Consider the following 25,970-nt stretch of genomic DNA (forward strand, 5'->3'; position numbering starts at 1 on the left):
TCAGTGACATTTAGAATGTGAGGGCTGTTTATTTTAAAGTAGTTTCATCACCGAGGCAAAAGAATTTTGCAACAGACAATTCTGTACCGCATTCAAACGGGTTTCGCAATCCCCTCCGCACATCTCACTGGTTCACATGCATGTTTAAAATAATCTGTTGTTCGATTGAGAACAGTCCGTGAATAACCGCACCTGCTCTGCCCTCGTGCTGCTATGTGTAGCGCTGTTTCATTCCACTTTTTAAGCAAGCAAAATGTGCTACAAAACAGAGATGACAGGCGAAGGTTCATTTATATTCACGAGGAAAGCCCTAAAAGCCCTAACTCCCTTGCCATCCTACATTTCGCGGCCACTTGAAATGAAGTAAGTTTGACGTGATGTTATGCAATGACATCACTGTGTGTGAGTGTGAGTGAGTGTGTGTGTGTGTGTGTGTGTGTGTGTGTGTGTGTGTGTGTGTGTGTGTGTGTGTGTGTGTGTGTGTGTGTGTGTGTGTGTGTGTGTGTGTGTGGTGGGGTCCCTTTCGCAGTGTAGAAAGCACACAGCTGACTGGGACTGGCAAATATTATGTTGCATCCAGAATATTAAATTAACCATGTGAAATCCCAAGAGCAGCACTCATAATTTAGCAGTGGTGCAGCGCTGCTGCAAAATGCATATAGGGGAACACTGGTCCAGTGCAACCATTGTTTCTGATGAATTATCATTTTATTTGAGATCATCTAGTAATCCTGGCCTTAGCTCATACAGCATTTGTCTTGGTAGTGGCATTTACGGTGCCATGGCCAGTTGGTTTTATATCTATTTTACACATTTGTAGCTACCCAGTCAGAAAATTAAAAAGGGGCAGAAGGTGTTGGATTTCTCTTCATGTTACGAAGAAACAGACAGAAGTCTCTGCCAGTAAACAAAGTAAAAGTTCACCAAAAAAATGTAAATGATGTCCTCATTTATTCCAAACCTGTGTGACTTTTCTGTGGAACACAAAAGATATTAGGCAGAATGTTAGCCTCCGTCACCATTCACTTTAATTGCTTTTTTTTACCCTTTCACCTAAGAAATGTTATGGTGTGGCTAACCTTCTACTTAAAATCTCCCTTTGTGTTCTATGTAAGAAATAAAGTTGTAAGAGTTTGTAACCGCATGAGGGTAAATGGTGATAGAATTTCCTACTATCCCTTTAATATTTATTAGATGAAGATTCTTTGGCAACTTGAAGGATGGAGCAGTATAAGTAGGTTGTTTGATTAAATTAATTTATGCCATTTTTGTTTTCACCAAATGGAATATCCATGCATGCCTTCACTTTTGCAGGTGTTCTGCGAGCTGTGCCAATTATATTTTAGTAGCATGTTTAGTAATGAGCAGAGTGATGCCATTCACTGCTGTATTGCTTTTCGGCGACAAGGTGGGCAGAGGGACCTTGCCTTAATAATACAGTCACGGAAAAGCATGTGTTTGCTTTAGAGATTGTATGTTTGTGCTTGTGTGGGAGTATATATTCATTCAATCCTTCGGTTTGTATGTTTGAGCATATGATCAGTTCACATCCAAGTGTGTGTATTTGTGTGCATGTGTGTGGCTGCTTGTCTTAGTAGCGTTATACCGTGCCTGCTGTAATAATTGATATGCTAATCGCCCCCTGGCTCTGATAAGAGTGCTTTCAATCTTCATTCTTGAACAGTCACTGGGTACACTGTAACCATTTTGGACTGAGCTCACTGGCTCAGGCCACCTGTTTTCAAAGTGAAAAACAATTTAGAGCTCAGTTTGTGGCGCTGCATTAAGGGAACCTGCAGATAAGGTCTAATTCACACCAGATAGAGAGACAAAACGCACCCCAGCTGAGAAGAAATAGCATGGGGTAAAAAAAATCCACAAAAAACCCAGAAGGAAATAATCAGGCAAACAATATCCTGTTACCTGCATATTACTTCTTGGATTCAGCCACAGGAACTATAGTATGGATTTGGTAATGATGGTCAATTTATTGACTAGTCGTCCAACAACCAACTAGTCGATAAGTGAGGTCAACTTGTTTATCTAAATCTTTCTATATTTTTTAGCAGCTGGGATTTAATGAACTAGCTGACAGCATACTGTGCTTTAGCTGTTGTACAGTTTGCATGGTTTTAAGCACCACCCCCTTTTTAAGTACTAATACAACAGCCGTAAACATTCAGATGGACGTCTTTGGCTGGTGCGCCAAATCTCACATTGCGTTTTTTTTATTAGAAGTCATGACGTGCTTTTTATTGTTTTAATATGTTCCTTGAGGTTCACTTATAATATTAGTATATAATATTAATATTATTTTTTACACAAGAAAACAGTAATATATTTTTAAACATGATCATTCTACATTTAAACAACGCTCAGTTTTGGAGCTGTTTCTCTTTTAAGACTTGACTGTACCACTGTTACGATTGGCTGTCTGCTCTTTCCTTGCAATCTCACTGCTCACCACTACTGGCCAGGACTACAGAAGTGAAGGTAAAGTAGGCATTGATGTGTTGTTGTGGAGGTGGTCAGATTGAAATGTCTAACACGGTGTGACATCACAATGTGGAGGAAGTATAGAACGAGGCCTTTTGGCAGCTTGGTTTCAACAAATGCTAATTTTGCAGTGAGGAAGTTTTGAGTTATGAAACTTAGAGTATATTTTTATAGTTCAATGACCTCTTATTTGTATAAAGATTAAGGAAAATTAAATTAGTATTTAAAAAAATTGTATTTAATAGTATTAAAAGTAAAATGGCAAACCTTTTAAAAGCATGTTTCAAGACCCCTATGTTCCATTCCATTGTGCTCAGTCTAGCAAGTTAATACAAGGTTATACAGGTTCAATACAAGTTGAACTCAATAAGAAAATATTTTAAACTTCACTCATTTAGGAAATAAAATTGAAAATAAATAAATGTAAGTGAATAACGCTAGTCCATAAATGAACAAAATACACTGTTTCAAAAGTAGAGTCACAAGATAACATTATATGTGTTCACATGTTTTTGGTGTTATAGCATATGCCAGATTACAGGGTTTACCAGTGTTGTGTCGTCATGATGACGAAGTTGTATTATTTCACAAAGATAAGGTAATTAAACAATTTTATAAAAAATAAATAAAATGTTAACATATAATATTTAAATATTGTATCTACACTTTTGAAACGGTGTATTTTGATGTTTATTGACTGGCCCCAATCACTTCCAATGTAAGTCAGTTACTGTAACCACAGTTTTTCTCAAAAGGATTGAATTTTTTTTTTTTATGACAATCAACATTATGCTACAAATGTTGTCGATTGAACTTAACTTGTATTGAACATTCCTTTTCGTCACATCCCTAGTTTCTACCACGCAAACAATGCAAGAATCACACCTTTTCTGTTCAATTCACTCTCCAGAGGAACCATCATGATTTCAGAAGTCCACAGGGCATCAAGCTCTTTTGACAGGTTTGAGTTTAAAAAGAAAGCTGTCAGATTTTGGAGTTGAGAGATGCAGTTTCCAGTGCATCTGGCTCTTATTCATTCTGCTGGCACACATCTGTCCTGATCCTCCACAGCTTTCCCTTTGAACAGCCTCCATCAATCCTTTTACATTTGCCTGACAGCTGGATTTATCGTCAGGAAGAGGAGGTAGTGGATGGAGGTGCTGCTTCTGCCCTGCAGAGCGTTATGAGCGTAGACCTGAAATTGTAAAACCTAGAGACATTATGGTTTGACAGCTCCCAATGAGTATCCTATATTTAAATCATGATCACTACAGATATAAAGTGGAAGATAGTAGAACAGAGCTCATTAAGTTTGAAGTTCAGGGTCCTAGAACGTCAACCTTCAGCCTTTGCAACCACTAAAATGAACAGCTGTCAAAGGAAACTGGACTAATTAAAAGATTTTTATTTTAATTTATTTTTAATAGAAAATGTAAATGGTGCTTTCCTGTGCAAAACTCACCCCCACAATGCCAATCTGTTATGGGTGGATGCCAAGGCAATATTATGTGGTTTATTAAGCTTTTAATAGTGCGATACTATGTGGTTGCTAGTAAGGGACAGAGAAAAAATAGATTCACAGATGAATTGCAAATCTTTCTCCAACAATTCTTAATCAGTTCTCAAAAGGATAACATGTAGATGTATCAGGAAACATTTTGAAATTGGATTGTGACTCCCAGAATTGTGAGGAGCCTGAAGATTTCCACCCCTAGTTGTTATAGTGTTCTTGGAATGGAATGGTCTCTCCTACAATATTTGAATAATATACATTAGTTTTGGCCCAGTAGGTCAAACTTGTAAGACTTGTAAGACACTTATAAAAAATAGTAGCATACAGTAATAGTAATGCTTGTTGTAGCAAGAACCATCCCCGATTCACTTATGTTAAAAGAAAAGACTATCGAAGATTAAAGTAAATAATTATTGTCAACAATATCACAGACATAACTTTACCTTCCTCACATGGCCCAATGACATGTCAGTTGTATTGATTGCTCTGCTGATATGTCAGGCGATGAAACCAACACGAGCCTCCATTTTGTTTTCAATCAGCCCTGTCTGTTTCAGTAGAATAACCTTTGTGCCCAGAGGAAGTCTATCATTTTGAACGGACTACACTGTGTCGCCATGCCTTGAACCCTCTCTTTAATTTCTCCACATGAGTATGAATGTCACAGAGTTTTCTAAAGGTTAAGTTTCTATGCTCTTGCGGATGGAAAGCAGATAAGCACCTCTCAGCCTCCGCTCTGGCACGGTTTAAATATCGCCTCAACGGCGAACACAAATGTGCTTCTCAGACAGGTTAATAATATGGTAAAAATGCCCATAAATGGCAGTCCTTTCTCAACTGAATGACTCGTCTAAGAGAATGTCCTCTGTTGGGCACAATTAAGTCATTTCTACCCCTACGTCGGTTTTTGGCAAGGCTCGTCTGTCTCAGGGATATTCACACCCCTTCCAGGCAATCCAGCTGGTCCTGAAGCCCGGTGCAGGTTTGGAGGGCCCTTTGTGGCATGCTGTTCTGTTATAATTGAGTTGCAATCACTAACTGTGCATATTTGTTCATAAAACTTGTGTGTGAACGTTTTCATACAGAAAAATGGTTCTAAAAGTTATACAAAACTATATGTACACGACAGACAGATAGCACGCCTTTATTACTGGAAACTACTAACTGACCTACATGTCACTTATTTCAGAGTAACCAAAATTATTTGCGTTATTCAGAAGCTCAGTCTGGAATAGGATCTGCATTAAAATCGATTATGTGTAATCTATGCCTATTTAAAAGGGCTTTATTGTGTTTCAGATGATTTAGAGAGTGGCATACTAAGATTTCTCAGGCGAAAGAATAAGGATGCATTTGCAGAAACTGACAATTGGCTGTACAAGTGAGGTTGTGCAGAAAGACCTTATAAGGAGTATTCTTGGGGGTGTATTATGCTAATTGCTAATGCAGGCACACACTTCCTTATTTAGAATTATTCTGATTCTTCAACATTAGAGCAAAGGTTAGAACAAAATGTGTATACATACCTGTTGCAAATCCGAGAGAAATTTTGTGTGTGAAACTTGTCTGCACACATTCAAGACACCATTATTAGTGAATGAGGCCCATTGTGTTTGTCAGTCTGGACTAGGCTCATCCTGTAGAATTTTTCACACCCAATTTAATTGAGTTGCTATTCAGCTACTTGCAGCCCAATGTAGGTCCATAAACATGAGCACACACCAAAACAAGCATCCCTGATTCTGAACAGAAGCCTTCATTAGCCTCATTACATGCAAGGCTTGCTTTGCTTCTGCTTGTGTCAGCTGGACAGCATATGAAAGCAACCAGCGATAGCTAATTTGACCAAATTCATGTGCTGCCCTGGAGCTTTAATGCTCTTGCATCTAAAGCTCTTCTTGGCTTTGCAAAATTTGTGGCATCAGCATTGTTTCAAACCAGACCGGTTGTGTAAGACGACTGCCTTGGAGGTATTCTGTGTTTTCTGATTGGCTAAGCTGCATGCATATGTCGGAATAGCAAAACTGGAACTGGTACAGTGTGTCATGGAAAATGAATGCAGTCCAGCTCAAAGCAAACCCGAACAGCCATCTCTCGGCTGGCTCCAGTTGATTAGGGGTCAATAGAAGAAAGATTCTTTTGGCAAGAAATTTCAAATAAACACTGGCAACACTTCAGACATTACATTTTAAGTGGACTTGTAGGTATAAACACATGAATGGTAGCGCTCTCCAAAACAATTTTTCTGACTTTCTTGAACACTAACACTACATTGCCAAATGTTTATGAACATCCCTTCTAATTCAAATCAGGTCTGGCTAGGTCTCTTATTTCTTATTAAAACCATTCTTAATGCTGCAAAATACAGTCTGAATGACATTCTATAGCGTACATTCCCTGTTCCATTATAACGCTGCCATTGTGCACAAAGTGAGGTCCATAAAGAAATGGTTTTCTGAGTCTGATGTGGAAGCAATTAACTGGCCTACACAAAGCCTAGACCTGAACCCCACTAGACACCTTGGGATTGAATTGGAAAACTGGCTGTGAGCCAGACCCCTTCACCCAACATCAGTGCATGACCTCACTGATGCTCTTGTGTCTGAATGGGAGCAAATCCAAGAAGCCTTGTTTCTACATCTAATGGAAATCCTTCCTAGAAGATAGGAAACTTTTAAGAAGGACCAATTCCATTTTAAGGCCAATAGTTTTTAAATTAAATGCTCAACAAGAATATATGCATGGTGTTTAGGTGTCCACATACATTTGGCCATATAGTGTAATGTGGTCACCCACTGTATTTGAGCTTAAAGCACCTGAAAAGTTCCAAAACATTCCATCCAAAAAAGAAGAGCTATGTTTTATCCCTATAGATTTTTCCACTAATACTTTCATTTCTAGTGACTGTGTGGGCTTTGCATAGGAGAAACAGTTCTGATGGAGGCTTGGCCCTGTGGGGGAAAAGAAACATTATGAAGCAGCAGGTGGTAATGGGGCTCGTGTTCAGTTTGGTTTGCGAGATGGGGGAATAGAAGAGGTAGAGAGGTTGGTTGTTTTCTGTCATTCTTAATCTTCTCTGTTGGTTAGGATTCCTTCAGAGTTGGGGGAGTGATAGAGAACAAATAGTTTGTTCTTCTTGCCCACTGAGAAAGTATCTTCTAGCACACTCCTTCCACCATCTTCCCTTTGATTTATTTGTATTTCTCTATGCACATGGGGCATTGAAGTTATAATGCAGTGTTATAACATGCTGCTCTAAGATAATGAACTTGTGGCACCTGGTGATCTTGCACAAAACATGTTTCACACACATTTTAGTTTACAGAGAACTTCAAAGACCTTCAAAGATCTCTTGGAATCAGTGTGTTTGCAAAGTGCAGCCAACAGCGAGTTTCAAAGGAATACTCACCCAAATATTTAAATTATATCATCATTTACTTTCCCTTATTTTTGTTGTAAACCCATATGACTTAAATTCTCTTCTGTGAAACACAAGGAGATTTTTTGCAGAATACCCAAGATGCTTTTATACAATGAAAGCATATAAAGTAGTATAGTGACCAGGGTGTCATGCTCCAAAAAGGTCAAGAAATTCCATAGAAACAAAAGTAGTCCATATGACTATTTGCCAAGTTTTCTAAATTCATACAATAGCATTATTTAAAGAAAAGGACAAATCAATGGTGAAAACGAGACCTTCAATAATTATGTAAGGCTATGTTCAGACTGCAGGCAAATCAGATTTTTTTCTCAAATCAGATCTTTTCAGGTAGACTGTCCGCACTATTAATTGCAAGTGATCATATCAGATTTGCGTGTTCAGACATAACCAACATATCTGCATGGGTTGCTTTTGTAACAACTTAGGCTTACCCATGTGACGATGCTTTCAAAACAGATGCGGGAAAAATGGAAGTGCATCATCTCGCTCTCCAAATAAGTGTCCTGTCCAGTCGTGGTGCAGAACACCGTTTTTTGACATCAGCTGTGTCTCGTTTGGAAGGCTGCATTCTCCAGAGGTCGCATTTGTTGGCCTCATACGTCTTGCTTCAGAAAAGCAAGTAGGATACTTCAAATTCGACCTTTCACGGGAATTCAGAGGATGCATGAGGTGTATCCTTTGTGGGCACTCACAACCCACAATTCTTTGCTTCAACAGAAATGTCTAAATAAAATAACGGTAATTTGCCTCATACATTCCCTTCCAAAGGGATTTTGTTCCCTTCTCACTCAAAGCGTGCGCTTGTTACAGTGTGGTGTGCTGTCATGGCAAACATGATACGTTCCGTTTCCATTTTTTCTATGAAGGCGGTCTCATTTAAACGAGACTTGTTTAAAGGAGGATGCGCGGTATACGGCAGGCTTCAAAGGACATGTCCTAACTAGCACACAGTCTTCGAAATCAGACACAGCCATCATCGTTGTGTCACGTTGAGAGTGATGCTAAAGACCATTTGAAATCCGAATTGAGCAGCCACAGCGTCCGGACTGAGACGCATCTGAAAAATTTCAATCGCATTTGAAACCACCTCCCAATGTAGCTTGAATCAGATTTGGAAAAATCTGATTTCATGTGGTTATTTGCTGTCCAGACCATCAAAAACTCATCTGGATACAATCTGATATGGCAGTCTGAACAAGGCCTAAGAGTATGTTATGATTTAACCAGGTTTGCCCATTGAGAAACTGTTGCTATTTTGTTCTTAAGCAGATGTTTAAACATTATAATGGTACTGTAATCTCACACTGTCAAGAAATGTTACCATGGCTGGGAGCGGTATTCATCTTTAAAAATGCCCAGCAATGCCTTTCCTTTATGGAGGTCAAAGAGAGTTACATTCATTAAATACATTTGGAAGCATTCTCATGAATTTCAAAGACATCCCGCAGTTTGAGTTTTAGCTTTTAAATGGATTGGCCTCAGACACTTTACTCCGCAAATTACTCTCAGTAGTGGCCTTCAGTGAGAGCTGGTGCTCCTCTCACCTGCTCATCAGATAAGCTTCATAGAAGGGCAGAAAACACTGTGGGCTGGAATGAAAGTAAAATCAATCTGAGGAGTTAGCCACTTAACTACAGGAGTGATGCAGCCAAAGGGTTGTCTGCTTGAAATTGTTGATGACACTGTTGGGTATCTTTATGAATGAAAACCTTCGTTGAATAAGCAAACCTTTATTTTTCCAATCAGCCCTGCTGGAAAATCAATTTTAAAGGGATAGTTCACCCAAAAAAATTCCCTCATCATTTTCTCACCCTCATGCCATCCCATATGTGTATTGACTTACTTTCTTCTGCAGAACACAAACAAAAGATTTTAGAAGGATATTTCAGCTCTCTAGGTCCATACAATCCATGTGAATGGTAGCCAGACCTTTGTACATTCAAGTTCACATAAAGGACACATAAAAGTAATCCATAATACTCCAGTGAGTAAATCTATTTCTTCAGAAGCGATAGGTGTGGGTGAGAAACTGAACAAAATGTCTCAAAAGTATATATTTTTTACTATACATCTCCACTTTCACTTTTACATCTGAAAGCCCCATGTGGTGCCTGTTTAGTTTCACTTTCACATCTGAAAGTATCATATTGCTTCCGAAGATATGGATTTAACCACTGGATTACGTTTATGCTTTTATGCTGTGATTTTTGGAGCTGCAAATGTCTGGTCACCATTCACTTTCATTGTATGGACCTACAGAGCTGAAATATTCTTATGAAAATCTTTGTTTGTGTTCTACTGTAGAAAGAAATACACTTCTGGGATGGTGTGAGGGTGATAAAATAATGAGTTTTTTGGAACATGGTAGCTTGTTTCTAGCTGGTCTAAGCTGGTTTTTACCTGGTCCAAATTGGTTATTAGCTGGTCTAAATTGGTAAACCATCTTGGACCAGAAACAACCCATTAACCACCTTGTCATATGAGCTTAAGGTGATCAATAAACTGTTTTTTGGAACATAGATGCTGATTTTTAACTGACCATTAGCTGGTACAAGCTGGTACACCATCTTTTACTAGCAACAAACTAGCTACCAACTGGTCAACTTAAGGTGGATATGCTGGTTTTTGGAGCATTGAACTGATCAGCCAATAACTGGTATGGACCATCTAATGGCGAGCTTGGATATGCTAGAAACCCTCCAGTAGGTAGAAGTGACATTCCAAGGTTTCAGTCATTTACTTTCCTGTCAGTTTACCAAATGATTCATGGATTTTGTTCTTACAAATAAGAAGCTATTGTTCTTTGTGGCCAATTCAAAGCTTCATCTCTGCATCAGCATGTTCTGGTCAATTGCTCTTCTTCTAAATTCTGGAAAATCACAAGTACACATCAAGACTGGAGAATTGCAAAGAGCCAACTTGCCACAGGGCAGCCGTTTTTATCTTTATATATTCTGCATAATCTTTCATTTGGCTGCCCTCCGATCCAGTTGACCAACCAGCTGAACACACTATGAAATCATCTGCTGCTTTAGGTTGCAGTATGGACAATAATGAGCCCACTGTTGGTGCCTGGGTCAGTGTTTGAATGTTCATTGAGCCACCTGGTGCAGCTCCAGCACAGAGCCCAGAGGTGAAGGATTACATAAGCTTCCTTTCCAGAAGTTCCCACTGTGTAGCAACGGCAGCAGGTGCTGACCAGAAGATGAGTTATGGCCCTGGTGCTAGTGGTCTCCCCTGATGTCTGCACAGTTCAGAACATTATATGCACCCATATGATCAAGTGCTGCAATGAAGTTTGTACAATTTCAAAAGTTGTGTAACCACAAATTACAAAATCTCAGTTTGTGTGACATTAGATCATGGTTGTTTTTATCAGACTTAACAGTAAGTAGAATTGAAAATTTTCTGAAAAAATACAATTAATGTGAGGAGGGCTTGCACAATCAAAACTAGGGTGTTGTGGATGGTTTTCGAGGCATTGCCATGTGGTTTCTAAGGTGTTCTGAGTGGTTTCAGTTGGGTGTTATGGGTGGTTGCTTGGCAGTTGCTTATAGGCCAAAGTGTTAACCTTTTCTAGTCCTTAAAACCTTTTCTATCTATACTGTATTAGGCTTGTATCCCTCTTTCAGTGTATGTGAGATTTTTGATGCAAGAACTTGAATGCTTAGAAATCTGATAGCACTCTCCTCAATTGTAATGATTTATGCTGCCATGTGCTATCGGAATTATCCTACTTCCCACTTCTGAAGTTGTAATTACGAGTACATCACATTCAAGTGCTTTGTTATTGGAAAGAACATGGATGACGCCAGGTTCATTAATACAGTATGTGGAATCCAAGCAACAGCCATTGACTAAAAAAATGTTTGCTAGTTGCAAGATTTCTTGAGGGACATTTATTTTGACACCATAATACATATAACTCTGTAAGCTTTTTCTATTGTTCAAAAATGTACAACATGCATCAAATTAATGACTGACATGGTAAGCCCTAACAATTAGCTGTATTTCATTAACTACAGAAACCGTACATTCCTCTGCCATGTTGAAGGTTTAGGACTCCACCCATCGCGGAAACTTAAGTATCAAAATTATCGTAATTACAATTTGAGTGGTCGTTCATTTGCAACTTCTGAGTGGGAAACGTCCCAATAATTCTGATAGTATGTGAAGGAAGCATCAATGTTTCATTCACGTGTGTAGACCAGAGTTTTATACTTAGGGGTTTGTTCAAATACCTAACCATTAGGGATGCACCGAAATTTCGGCCGCCGAAAATTTTCAGCCGAAAATGGCACTTTCGGTTTTCGGCCGAAAGAGAAAAAAGGCCGAAAATATGAGCCGAAAATATATACCTCCTCGCTCCGCCCCTCAGTGCTCAGATTTCAATCTGGATCGACGTAGCCCTTATCACAGCTGTTAGATAATTCCACAACGGCGCTACCAAACAAAGGCGATCATGTCAGCGGTGTGGAAATTCTTCAAAGTTTCTGATAAGGACATCAAATTTGCGATCTGCAGTGTTTGTCACAACAGAAAAATGTCACAACTAGTGCAGCTACACCACAACTTGAGACGTATTTATATCTGAACTATGCCAGAAGCGACAATCCCCTTGACTACGGGCGCATAAAGAAACACCGCTTTCCTTTGCTTGCGCGGATTGCGCACAGGTATTTATCTGCCCAAGCACCAGCACAGAGAGTGAGAGACTGTTCAGTGCAGCATCTCATGTTCTTGATGAGCTTTCTGAAAGGAGAGACTGTCAGAAAGTTTAGCAACTTTTGTTCTTGAAGAGAAACCTGTCACTTGTAGTTAAATAGAAAGCGGTCCAATATGATGTGTATAGCAATTACATTACACTTGTTCTTCACTTGAGGATACATCTGTCGTTTACAGTTGAGGTTGGATTTAGTTCAATTACTGCTGTTTTGCACAATAATTTTCACTTAAAGTGTACATACGTTTACATAAACAGAATAGAGCACTGATCTATATATATAATTATATATTATAGTTATATATAGTTCAGTGGAATAGAGGCCATTCTGTGTTCTGCCTGTTGTTTTAATTAAAATTACTGTTGCATATTTAAACTTTTTGAAAGATGTTAGCTAAGTTCATTACTTGACTGTTGTTGTGCATATAATAGTTTTCTAAAACTTTACATTATTTGGATAATTGTTAATAAAATCTGTAAAATTAGATTTTTACAGAACTGAAAGAAGAATAATATTTAATATAGTTTTAATATATTTTTTGTCCAATTTTGTTGTGCTGCTTTCAATAAAAGTGTGATTTATTTTATTGGTTTGTAGTTTTTCAATTCAGATTAATTAAATTCATGAAATTAATGAAAAAGTATCAAATTAATACAATTATTCACAACATTTTTTTTTTTTTTTTAAATAGGTAAAAATTTCGGTTTCGGTTTTCGGCCAAGTGCATCCTGGATTTTCGGTTTCGGCCCAGAATTTTCATTTCGGTGCATCCCTACTAACCATAAGGTTGAGCAATAATAATAGTAATGGCTCAACAAGCACCACTATTATATAGATAAAGCACCTTGTATTTTGCTGCCCTCTTGTTTCTCGTTTCGTTTTAAGTCCAGTCAATTTAGTGTGTCCTTTTGATAGGTGAAAGAGCACATTAGCTTGAATTACTGTCTCTATGTTTTAGAGTTAATGCACAGTACTGCAGCCCACTGGCGGAGGTCATTTACTAACACTTACTTTCATTCAGATAATTATTCTAGTGTTACATTCTATGGTAAGTTCTGTCAAGAGCAGCTGCCCATGTCTTTCCATACAGACACTTCCTAACAAGATTATGGTATTTAACTGGGATTTATTGTTAACATTTGAAGTCAAGTTAGTTCTCTCTTTTCACTGTGTTAAGTCAAACCCTAACTTCTAAGGCCACCCATTTTAAAATGTATGGCCTTATAATCCCAGGATGTCCCATCCCTTCACTCAGCTGTGAATTTGAACAGGCACTCCTCCACTGTGCCCAGGAGGATGCTTGGATTGTTGCTTCTGGTATGGGGGCTTTGTGTCATTCCACTTTACACAGTCTGAGATCATGGCTTAAAATAATAAAGCCACTCCTTCCCTCTTTCATACACTTGTCACCATCTGTATTGCAAATTATTTAGTTCAGCTTGCATTGGTTGCTGAGAGAAAAAGGATGCCTGTTGAGCCTACAAAAGTCCAGAGTCTGCTAATCTTTGTGGAAGCTTTTAGGATGTGTTTCTGTACCTTGCTTTCATGTCTTCCAGTTCCCCATATGAAAGTACTAGTATGCATGAGCGATCTGCTCTGGGACCTGACAGAATGATGGCTGCTGTTCTTGCGTCTCTCTTCTTGTCTTTCTCTCTCTCTCTCTCTCTCTCTCTCTCTCTCTCTCTCTCGCGCTCTCTCTTTCTTTATCTCTCTCTCTCTTTCTTTGGCTCTTTCCTTCAGTGTATCTTTCTCTCTCGCACACATCCACAGACACACAAATGTCCTTCTGCTTTATGACCGGTGTTCCTTTTTCTGCATTCAGGCTTAGCATCCAGGTTTGTATTAATTTATTTATATAGCCACCTGTCTCTACATTCACACACAGAGGATGAGTCTTCAACCAATCAAAATGTCTCTTTAAAAGGGCTTTCAGACAAACATTGATCTAGAACAACCCAGCCGGGAATTTTAGTAATTTTCAGTGAGAGTTAGTGATTTCTGGAAGTATAAGTGACAATGACCGTGATGCACTGTGGGCGTGTACAACGATACGACAAAGTTGTGAACATTTTTACTTTGTGCAAATGGTCAGTGACGCAATGCAACAGCTACCTTCCTATCGGTTGTAGACATGGGAGCACACATGGTCCGTATCCAATGGGATTCTGTAGTCGATTGTCGGCAAGACAGAGAAGTTCATGTTACTGTAAGCTATTTGACTGTTCTATATTATTTATTTCTGTCTAAATAAACTGATATAATAAAATATTATACACTGAAAATCATTTGAGGAAATGTCAGCAAAGTTAATTTGATTCATCAATTGATAATCATTCATCATATGATGCATTTTGCACTTTGGTCATTTATATACAGATGGTTTCCTCTGCAGAATGTACTTTTTTTTAGAAGCAAGAATCCTGATTCCCTGTCAAAATAGAACTGCATCTTTTGCCGTCAGCCTTTGTAATTAGATTTTCGAAAACTAGGGCCAGTTGATCAGCCCTATGTGGCAGCGGGGGCGTGGTCAAGCGCCCGTCCGGGAGAGAGAAGCGGTAAGGGCGCTCACACCTGGGCCAAATTATGTCTAACACCTGTCTCTAATTGCAGTAGAGTGAGGAGAGCGGTTAAAATGCCAGCAGCCACAGAGGAGGAGAGAGTGACCGACAAGCAGACCCAGTGTTTTGCCATTTATATGTAGTGTCTAGTGTGGAAAGAAGATAATTAAAAGCTTACTGTATCCTGAAGACCTGTTTCCTGTTGTCCTTGCAGAGAGAGTTTTACACTGGGTCTGCTTGTCGGTCACTCTCTCCTCCTCTGTGGCTGCTGGCATTTTAACCGCTCTCCTCACTCTACTGCAATTAGAGACAGGTGTTAGACATAATTTGGCCCAGGTGTGAGCGCCCTTACCGCTTCTCTCTCCCGGACGGGCGCTTGACCACGCCCCCGCTGCCACACCCACCAATAACGTTAATGGTAGAAACGTCTTCAAGTGACCAACAGAGCAGCCACCTGGCAACCTCCAATGTTAAAATCGCAGTGTATGAACAGGACATGAGTGTCACTAGTGGAATGGTTCTAATGGGTCTCCTATATACTGGAATGTTCTGTCAATTTTTCCTTCAGTCATGTATACGAGAGTGCACTAGCACCCTGTGGTATTTCTCTGAACTGAAGTGGAAAAAATTGCCGGGCCATCATCATCACTTTCAGAACGCCCACCGCCTTAGTACCTACTGGTGCCCTCATCCGAACAACATCTCCATTTTCATGTTTGGGAGTGTGTGAATAAAAAAAAAATGGCACTTGAGCACTTCTAAAGTTGCAGCACATTTCTGGCATTGCTAGTGTTGGTTTCTGGGGGGTAGAGTGGCCTTCAGACAATCATTGGGTGTTATAAAGTGCTTTCACGCTATAGCTTTCCGCAGTGATTTTGGTGAGTAACAACCATGATGGTCACACTGCCAGAATGAGAGATTGAATGCTAAAAAATAGGCTTTGCCTAATATGGCTAATTGTTATCCTGCTGTGCAGCTTTGTTTTCTCAAAACAGCTGATTGTGATGAAATTGCAGGATAATTGTGAAATTGGGTGTTATCCTACTGTATGAATATTTTTTTTAACTCTATATAATGGTATACTTTGTTTTTGATAAGAACCAGGAATGAAAATAAATATTCAGTCATGCATGTACATGTCTGGCCTAACAAAATAGCACCTGCATAATTATGCTTGAATGGTTTGAGTGTTTAGGGGGTTGCTATGCATTTGCTAGTATAGTCTGGCTGGTTGCTATGGTGTTATGGGTGTTTGATTGGTGGCTGAATAAGACCAAGTCAGAACAGCCTACCCATAAATTATATTCTGGTCCCTAGAAATGTCTGGGTTACCTCCTTCAATGTAAGTCTATGGGATTTTTCTGGCCTATTTAATTGTCCGATCATTTAGTAAGTGTACAACTCTCATCAATGCAAAAACGGTGTAGGGTGAGTTTAATACCCACTGCACATGTGCTTATATCCTGTGATTCTCTTTCATTTTTCTCCCTATGTATGTGTTTGTTATCTGTACATGCTAAGAACGGAAGGTTAATTTGGAGAGCTGTCTGTCTTTGTAAGATGGTGTAACCTAGACAGAAAACTAGCCACTTTGTAGTACTAGAAAAAAGAACCACTTGATTAAGCTTTCTCTTTCTCTCTCTATATATCTGTAACCCAGATTCAGGAAAAGTAGCAAAAGAGCAAGATCCAAGAGCATTTGAACGGCTCACATATTCCGCTGACACTGTGGCTGAATCGTGTTATTATTCAATCTCAATCATTTCCACCAGAGACAAACTATCAAGACAAAAAGGGGGAAATTCCTAAAATTCATGAAAGAAGCTTGATTTGATAAAGTGTCTTTTATTTTCTGATGAATAAATGAAGCATCTCTTCTATCCTTATTCACTGTAATGAGCTCTGATGGAGCAATGAAGCCTTGGGGTACTTTATAGAAAAACATCCACATGTTGTTTTACACATGTCTGTGTACTTGATATGCTTTGAAACATGTATATGTTGGAGCTTTTTGCATATTGTCGATGGATGTTTTCGGCATGAAAACAGAAATCTGCTCCCACAGTTTCATCCCATTTTAATTTTCTTTTTGCTTGAAACTGGTCTCAAATTCTGGGAAATCTCATTACTGGATGTGTCAACAATCCATTTAGCGATCCCTATGTTGTTCTGGTCATCACCTGCTTTTCCTAAAAGGCTTTCTGTGGTGGATATGACCTACTACTGGAAAGCGTCCCATCCACAAACGTAATATGTACAGTGTATATATATATATATATATATATATATATATTATACACACACACACAGATGAGCCAAAACACCTGCCTAATATTCTGTTGGTCCTCCACATGCCACCAAAACAGTGTACAACACTGCAAGTCCCCTGAACGTTTCCTGTGGTATCTGGCACCAAGACATTAGCAGCAGATACTGAAGTTCTGTAAATTGTGAGGTGGAGCCGCCGTTGATCTGACTTGTTTCTCCAGCACATTCGGATTGATATCGGGAATTGTGAGGCCAGAGCAACACCTTGGACTCCTCTTCATGTTCCTCAAACCATTCACAAACAATGTGTACAGTGTGGCATGGCGCATTATCCTGCTGAAAGAGGTCACTGCCATTATGGAATATCATTGCCATGAAGGGATGTATCTAGTACGATCTGCAACGATGTTTGGTAGGGGGCATGTTTCAAATTGATGTCCACATGAATGGCCAGACCCAGGGTTTTCCAGCAGAACATTGCCCAGAGCATCACATTCCCTCCACCGACTTATTGTCAGTGCATCCTGGTGCCATGATTTCCCCATTCCCTATGTTGACTTAATTATGAAATAATGGCTGTTTTATTTGAATCTGGTAATATTTATATTAATGCTTAACTTTTTAATTTAAAAGTGTTCAATAGCATATTCATTTTCGCTGTGGTATTGAAATTCATATCAAGAATCTTAGAAATGTATTGGTTGGTTTCGACGACTGAAATGTTGGTCACGTGACAACGCTAATTCTCAGTCTGAGAGGAGACTGTTGGCTCAGATGGTGGCATCTCTAGACCAGCTAATTCATAGATGTTGTGAACTTGGTATCATTCATTTGAAATCAGACTGTCTGGTCTGCTCTCTGGGGAAATGCATACAGTCATTTTTCCACTCAGACATAGTGCCAGCCAGTAGTTGCTTTTTTTTTTTTATGTAAGGACATTCTGCCCAATAGAGGATGATGGGTAGGTGGACTTGTTCACAATTTATTCTCCTATTTAAACTGCACCTTGGATAAAATGCTAATTAATTTCAAAGTGAACTGCTAATTAAAATGTCAATGTCAAATTAACTTGTAATCTAGTTTAACAAAGTAAAAGCTTTGCCAGATCTATGGCCGGATGATCTCTTAATTCACATTCAGATATCTTTGTGCAAACTTCAACATTCATATATAAGTTCATACATTCATATATAAGTCATACAGTATGTCATGTATGTTTAGCAGCATGGGTTAATAATTTCACCATAATTTTAGCTCCATTCTCTCCTTTTACCAAAAAACACTATCTATGCCTTCATTTCTCATAGTACGTTGGCTTCAGGAAAGAGCACATTCATTCATTTAATAGTTTGCTGCGTTTGATTGAACCCAGAAATGCCCTAAGAATTCCTGTCAGCCTTATAACTGACTGATATAAAATGGAGGAGACCTATTTGTCATCTCCTGTGGTCTTCAGAAGGGTTCCTCTTGATTTTGACCTCCCCTCATTTCCATGAGCAGCTCTTGCTGGGAAATGACTTATTAATGAGAGGGTATTTTTAATACTGTCTGATTCAGAGTTTTTTCTGCCACTGGTTCAGAAATAAGTAGGAATGGGATTTAATGCTTTCATTGATGCTCTTTTAAGCCCACTGACAATAAATGACAGTAAAGTCAAACTGACCATGACTGATGATCGAGACTAAATTACCCATCAGTACCTCGCTCTAATTTCTGGTGAGGCCCAGCTGTCAACAACTCCATGGTGCATTATTTATCGGTCTCATTTTTTGTTTTCAAACTCACACTGTACTCTTAAGAGTCATTAATAGAGGTATTGTGTTCAATTGCATAAAATAGAATAGAATGGAAAATATTTTTTTATGATTTCACCTTGGATGAAATTAGAATAGAATAGAATAGAATAGAAAATTATATCTTTAATGCAACATGACCAGAGTGAGAATAGAATAGAATGTAATTTAATATATTTAATGCAACATGACCAGGAGTTAAATTACAATACAGTATCTTTAATGCAACATGTCTAGGAGTGAGAATAGAATAGAATATCTTGAATGCAACATCACCAGGAGTGATGATAGAATAGAATATCTTGAATGCAACATCACCAGGAGTGATGATAGAATAGAATATGCAAATAAAATAGAACAAGTAATTATGCAACAGATGGTATGGCCCCCACAGAGCTCAGATCTCAACATCATTAAGTCAGTCTGGGATTACTTGAAGAGACAGAAGCAATTAAAACAGCCTAAATAAATGGAATTGTGGCAAGTGCTCCAACATGCTTGGAATAACCTATTTTCAATATCTTGGAAAACTGTGTACAAGTGTACCTAGGAAAATAACTGCTGTTTTAAAGACATTAAGTGGTCACACCAAATATTTATTTAGTTTATTTTATATTTACTGCTCTTTATATGAAGTTAATCAACAAATTAAAATTATTCATGCCATTATTATTAAAAACATCTTCAATATGAAAGATTTTTATACAATTGACTTAAACATTTGTACAGAAATGTAATTTCTCCTTGAAGACCTTAAAGACTTCCCTGCTGTTCTTTAAGGGCCCCAATATGATTGGAGCCCTGATGTCTGTTAACTGTATTCCACAACTCTAAACCTGAGCACACAATAGGATGGCCCTAGCTGGAGCTGCTCGCACTCAGGGAGAACCCTAATGCACTCACTGCATTTCACAGATGGAAGGCCGCTGTTCTCTGTGTAACAAGTAGAATCATCAGGGGAGCATGATGTGTTAAAAGCGTGCATCTCTCTATGTTTGTGTGTGTGTGAAGAGCTGACAGCTTCCACTCTAATTTATTTTTGTAGCGTTGAAAGCTACGTCTATTTTAGAGTGTTTTTAGCCACTATAATGGCCATGTGTACATGACGGCTATAAACTCCTGTGAAGAAGGCTCAGTTGACTTTTGTCTCTTTGAATTTGTGAACATGTTGCTTGCATGTGACAAAGGCATGTTTTCAAATGTAATTTTGTTTGCTTGTGTTTTGCAGATGAAGGGCCCTACACTAAACACTCTAATCCCTCCAGGACACCAGATGGCGCTCTGGCCGTTAGGAGACAGAGTATTCCAGGTATGAAATCTCACTTGTCACTCCTTTAAAGGAACAGTTAACCCCCAAAATAAAATTCTGTCATTGCTTGCTTTAAGCGCTAAAACAATGCAATTTCTCGAATGAAATGAGCTTATCTCATGCAGTCATGAATGTGTGACTGACAAAAATAATTTATTTAAAAATCAAGTTACCAAAACCTACTATTATGGTAGTTTTGGTTCCTATAAGCTTTAAAGTGAGCTGCCAATGTATTGAAAATATCGACTGAGAGTTATTAAAACATTTAATTTTGTGTTCCGCATAAGAAGGAACGTTATACAGGTTTGGAAAGACATGAGAGTGAGTAAATTTGGGTGAACTATAGCATCCCTTTAATGTTGTAAATTAGGGTTGTGGTTAATGGTAACCCTCAATCTGTGAAACTCCCACAGGATTTGCAGTTACTACTGCCAAAGAGTTGACTGTAGTACCCCAAATAAACACAGTGTATGAATGTTGACTCTCCCGAGACTTTGCAGAACAACATTTGCCTTCTAGACACAACCATAAATTAGTCAATACAACTGCCCAAAATGGCTGGCGTTTACTTTCAGTGGGAATTACCGCCGTTTACTCTCAGTGGGAATTGCCACCATTGACTTTCAGTGGGAATTTGTAGTTGGAAGCCATTTGAAATTGTTGGAGTTTTATGCTAGTGTGCCTTACCAATGCATCCAGCTCTGAGATGCCTCAGCGGTTTTTAATCTGATTGGAATAGTGTTGTTAAATCATTTACTTGTACGTTTCTGTACTTGGAATATCAACACTCACAGTAATGTAATTAAAGCACAGTATTCAATTACACATATTATGCATAATAATTCTAATAGTAATAACATTAACAAAGTGTGAAACAACATTCTTCTAAATATTTCCACATTAATATATTATAATTAACGGGCCTATGACTGGTTCACTGGTAATGTGACAAGATTAACAAATTGCTTACCCCAGAGTAATGTTTAGAGAAGCCCTGCTCCCCTATTGTATTAGTTTATATCCTTTTTGAAACAGCTCTCATTTCTGTGCTAAAGAGAAAAAAATAAAATAAAAAATGTCTCTCAGAGGGTGTTGAAATAAATTCCCTGTATAATCTCTCAGTACAGAGCTCTAATCACATCAAGCCTATCTTCGGAAGTGGTTAGCGTTTAGTATGACGGCTTTTGGGCCCTCGTGCCCACGTTCTGATGCTTCATGCCGTAGGCACGGGGCTCTTTGGACTGCTGTATTAAACCATCCATCTGAAGACAGATTAGGCGCAGACTGTGATGCTCCTGCCGAGTTCAGTGTGATGGTTTTAAGGGTGTGCGTATCGGTGAGGGAGGCACGTCGCATAATGCTTCCTTAGAAAATGAGCTTCTGCCAAAGGTGGGATTATATGGCGCTGTCGCGAAGTGCTTTACATACATCAGACATACTATAGAACAAGCCAAGCGGATGCAGCTGAACATTGTGTTGGACCGTGGGTGAAATACGAAGAGTGGGATGTTACCTAACTTGTTGGATATGTTTCATTGTCTGTTGCAATCACAGTTAATTACTATGGACCTTATTCAGAGTTGCAACATATTTAATTTTTGAAAGGAATGAAAACAATGCTGTGAGGGATAGATGTACAGTTTGTTCAATGGATAGTAATGTTTAAATTGGTGTTGATTGATGAAACACTAAAATGCATCTTTCCAAAAAAATATCAGCAGACAAAAAAACTCTAGAAATCAATCTAATGTGAAAATTAGATGTGATCTTGGGCCTTTATGCACTGCATATCATTGTACAGCCATACAGCCTTAAGACATGATACACTGATTAAGTATAATACTCACAATATTTGCTTAGGACTCAATATATATATATATTTAAAGACATTCCATTATTGTGGCAGATGAGTAAAGCATTGAATAGACTTGACAAAAAGTAGCTTTAGAAGGCAATTTATTAGTTGTTGAATTTCTGTATCATTGAACATAAGTCTATCACTGGCTGACAGTCCACAGCAATCCAGTCTGCAATCTATCCAAGGTAGACATAGTGGCTGTTCTCACAGAAACTTTTTGTGTATTTTGTATGCATTCATTTTAATTGTTGGTCTGTACGAACGTGTCAGGTGACCGACTTTGACCATTGCATCACATCTTGCGGTTTTTCAGTGTCTCACATCATGACCACGGTAATTGCAGATGCAGTGTTGAGTTGAGTTGAAAGTAATTCAAAAGTAGTAGTAGAAACATCCCTTTTGTTTCTACTATATTTTAAATATAACTTGGTAAACTATCTTGACAGATCTTTATTGTAAAGGGTTTAATCACTGTTTTCCATGCTTGTTCAATGAACCATAAACAATTAATGAACATGCACCTGTGGGACATTCCTTAAGACACTAACAGCTAACAGACGTAGGCAATCAAGGTCACAGTTATAAAAACGTAGGACACCAAAGAGACTTTTCTATTGACTCTGAAAAACACCAAAAGAAAGATGCCCAGGGTCCCTGCTCATCTGCGTGAGCGTGCCTTAGGCATGCTACATGGAGGCATGAGGACTGCAGATGTGGCCAGGGCAATAAATTGCAATGTCTGTACTGTGAGACGCGCTACAGGAGGACCGGAAGGACAGCTGATCATCCTTGCAGTGGCAGACCACATGTAACAACACCTACACAGGATCAGTAAATTGTACTGAGTAAATATCTTTTATTGACAGCCCTACTTAAGTTTAGAGAAACCCAGCTAATAATATTCTTTGGTATTCTTTGGTTCTTTGGTAAAATAATATTCTTTATTTTTTTATTTTATTTTTTAAGATGCCCATTGACATTGTCTATAAATGATTCAGTATTCGAGACACCCAGGAGTTGTTTATGAATAATAAAATCATTTAAACCTCAAGGACTGTCTGCATTAAACTTAAGTGATGCGGTTCACTAAAGCAGAGTGGCTTTAGACAGAAAGGAAGAATATGAAAACGGTTTTCTTTGCTTAGACTCTCCAAAGACCATAAATGCACCTGTGTAGATATCCTGCATTTTTAAAGTGCTGATTTGAAAATAGACATAGGAATGGAGGGAAATGATTTAATGTACTAGATGATGAAGGATTTTATGCTGAGATAAAAGTAGAAAACGCTTGGGTTTTTTTGTGTTGATGTGTTACCTTATATGACATCTTGAAAGGATCAACCCTTTTTTTTATATAGCCAATACCGAATAGGCTTTAGTTATGTCACAGCCTCGAACATACTTCCTAATCGATTGCAGATGGTTTTAGGGGGAGGGACTTGCTCATTTTAGAAAGCATTATATTGGACAAAAATCTGTGTAGTGCAAGATGCGTCATCAAAATGTTTTATGCATTTTCCAGGAAGTCAGAGGCTGCGTATATCTGCTAAAAGTACATTTTGGCAACTTTTAGAAGTACACTGGCATATAAATTGCTTCAGAGCTAATATTCATGGTCTAAAAGCGACACTGTTTTATTTTGTACTTTTTTGGGTTGCACTGCTCTGGTTTACCATGTCTTGTGAAACACCAGAACCCTCCCAAAAAAAACTGACTACATCTCAGATACAAGAAGTAGGGCCTACCACTCCTCTCCAAGATTACATCTTGGTATTTTGATAAAACCGAGAGAGAGATGCCCAGGAGAGTTAATCATGTGAGTCCCAAATGCTCCTAAAATAAATGTAAGAATAGTTGACATCGTTCCACTCTTGCACCACCAATAGCTTAGCTGCGCAGTTAAAACCCTATGATTAGTCCCCTGCACTGTAATATGTATGAGAGGATTAGCAAATTGTTGCCTTGAATTGTGTAATTGAATTCATCAGGGGTTGGGGGTTGTGTGCTTGAAACGATTATAATCACAAAATGTTTTAAGCAACGTAAAGATGAGCTAAGGCCTGCAGTGCAGGAGCCTCCCCAAGCTCATTGGGTTGCAGGTGAAGAGATAACGAAAAATCATTCATGTATAACCTCAATTTCCAGCTACCACACTAGCTCATGCTTATCCCACATGCAGGTCCCCTGGCATATACATCTCTTTTTAAAAGACATGTTATCATTCGTCGTATAGGCTTAGAATGAGAGAGGGAGTTAGCTGTGGAAGGCATTGGGTGTTGGCTTGCAAGCTAAAAAATGTTGTTGCATCAAAGTGACTCAGCACTTTCAAGACTGCATGTAATGCAGGATACAACTACAGGCGCATCTATTAATTTTGCCTATAAGCTGTCATAGAACTGTCGAAAGTGTGAAAGTTTAATGGAGGTTGTGGCTTATTTTTAAAGATTTTGTGGTGCTTCCTTGTGGGCATAGTTTCTCAGGGAGTTTTAGGAGCTGTTCACACAGAACGCATTCTCGCATTTAAAAAAAAATGCAGGGCAAAACGCAACAGAATGGAATAAAAGAGCCAAACTGTTTTTAACTTGAATCAGTGGATTTGTGACCACACTAGGTGCAGCGCAATGCACAACAACCATTGCACAACATCTTGTCTAATTTGTGTGAGAGTGCCAATTCTAGGGGTGGGAGTGTTTGCGCTATCTGTGGGTGTATGTGCGCAAACTTTGGGTGTATTTTATGGTAATTAAGCAATTTGCTAATTTCCTGAGAAATAAGTAATTGTGCCAAGACGTTTCAGAACCACTTCTGTTTTTTTGAACGGCAAGTCTAAACTCAGTTCCTGCATTTGCAGTTTGGAGATTGTTAAAGTTCATGTCAGAAAATATATGAACATCAAATTAAGTCCATGACGATTACTGTTGTAGCTGTTTTATGTAGCCAAAATGTATTAGATTTGTGTTAATCTTTACAGAGGTCATGGATTACTTTTGAATTATTATTAATACTATTGTGTTTGTTTACAATTTTATTCATGATCTAGCAAAATTGACCAGTAGAAGTGAAGTGCTTGCAAAAATCCCTTAATCCACAGCCTAACCTCAAGGCCGACAACCACATTTTCCATGCGTATAGGAGTGGGTCACTGTAATAGAAATATGCCTGACATTCCACAAGGACACCGTTAATGCACAAAAGAAGTTAAGTCCATATTTCAATTTTCCTAATTCATTGTATACTGCTCATTAAGACTACGAATGCTGGTGCTTGACAGGAAACTGACTATTTAATAGGACACAAGACACAGGGGCAGTGGTTAAGGCTCTGGGTTACTGACCAGAAGGTCAGGGGTTCAAGGTCAAGATGCCACTGTTGGACCCTTGAGCAAGACCCTCTGCTCCAAGGGCACCGTATCATGGCTGACCCTGCGCTCTGACCCCAATTTAGCTGGGATGAGCATAAAAAATTATTTCACTGTATATATGCAAAAATATATAATGTGTGACAAAATAAAGGCAGCTTCTTCTTCAGACTGTGCAATAACCAGAGAAGAACCTCAGAATAAAACTGCACTTGACACAGCCCTTTAGCACTTTGTATGTGCAATTTTGCCAAACCCGGGACTTAGTGCATGCTTGCACGAAATTAACTTCATGGCCATGCCCACTGACTTGGTGCGTATGACGTATCGTGTAATGGTAAAATAGGACCCACAGTCTTAAAAATGTAGTACTCATTTCACAAGATGTCACTGCGGCCTTAGATGCTCATAGCAATCTATCACACAAACCATCTCAGGAAATGCGGGTTTGCAATGCTGACAAATGCAACTTGGCCAAGTGTAAATGCATTTGATTGTTCAGGCCACATACATAAACTTCTTCTTGTACTGCAATTCGAAGCAATTGTACCCACCAGTTTTTATGAGCCACTTAAAGTGCAGAAAATTTTGCTTCCCAGCATTGTCATCATCATGGAAGTGAACGCTGTTATATTTGCATAGATCGCAGGA

The 25,970-nt window shown here is 38.7% G+C and overlaps 1 protein-coding gene across 3 annotated transcripts in view; it reads left to right on the top strand.

Moving 5' to 3' along the window:
* Positions 1 to 25,970, top strand: part of grip1 (glutamate receptor interacting protein 1) — a 197,473-nt gene that overhangs the window by 75,987 nt on the left and 95,516 nt on the right. For all 3 annotated transcript variants that reach the window (XM_052118849.1, XM_052118850.1, XM_052118851.1), the window contains exon 2: positions 20,023 to 20,103. In XM_052118849.1, coding sequence (XP_051974809.1) covers positions 20,023 to 20,103 — 81 coding nt within the window. The remainder of the gene's footprint in view (positions 1 to 20,022; positions 20,104 to 25,970) is intronic.

The sequence above is a fragment of the Xyrauchen texanus genome, chromosome 45 (assembly GCF_025860055.1).
Source record: "Xyrauchen texanus isolate HMW12.3.18 chromosome 45, RBS_HiC_50CHRs, whole genome shotgun sequence".
Classification (NCBI taxonomy): domain Eukaryota; kingdom Metazoa; phylum Chordata; class Actinopteri; order Cypriniformes; family Catostomidae; genus Xyrauchen; species Xyrauchen texanus.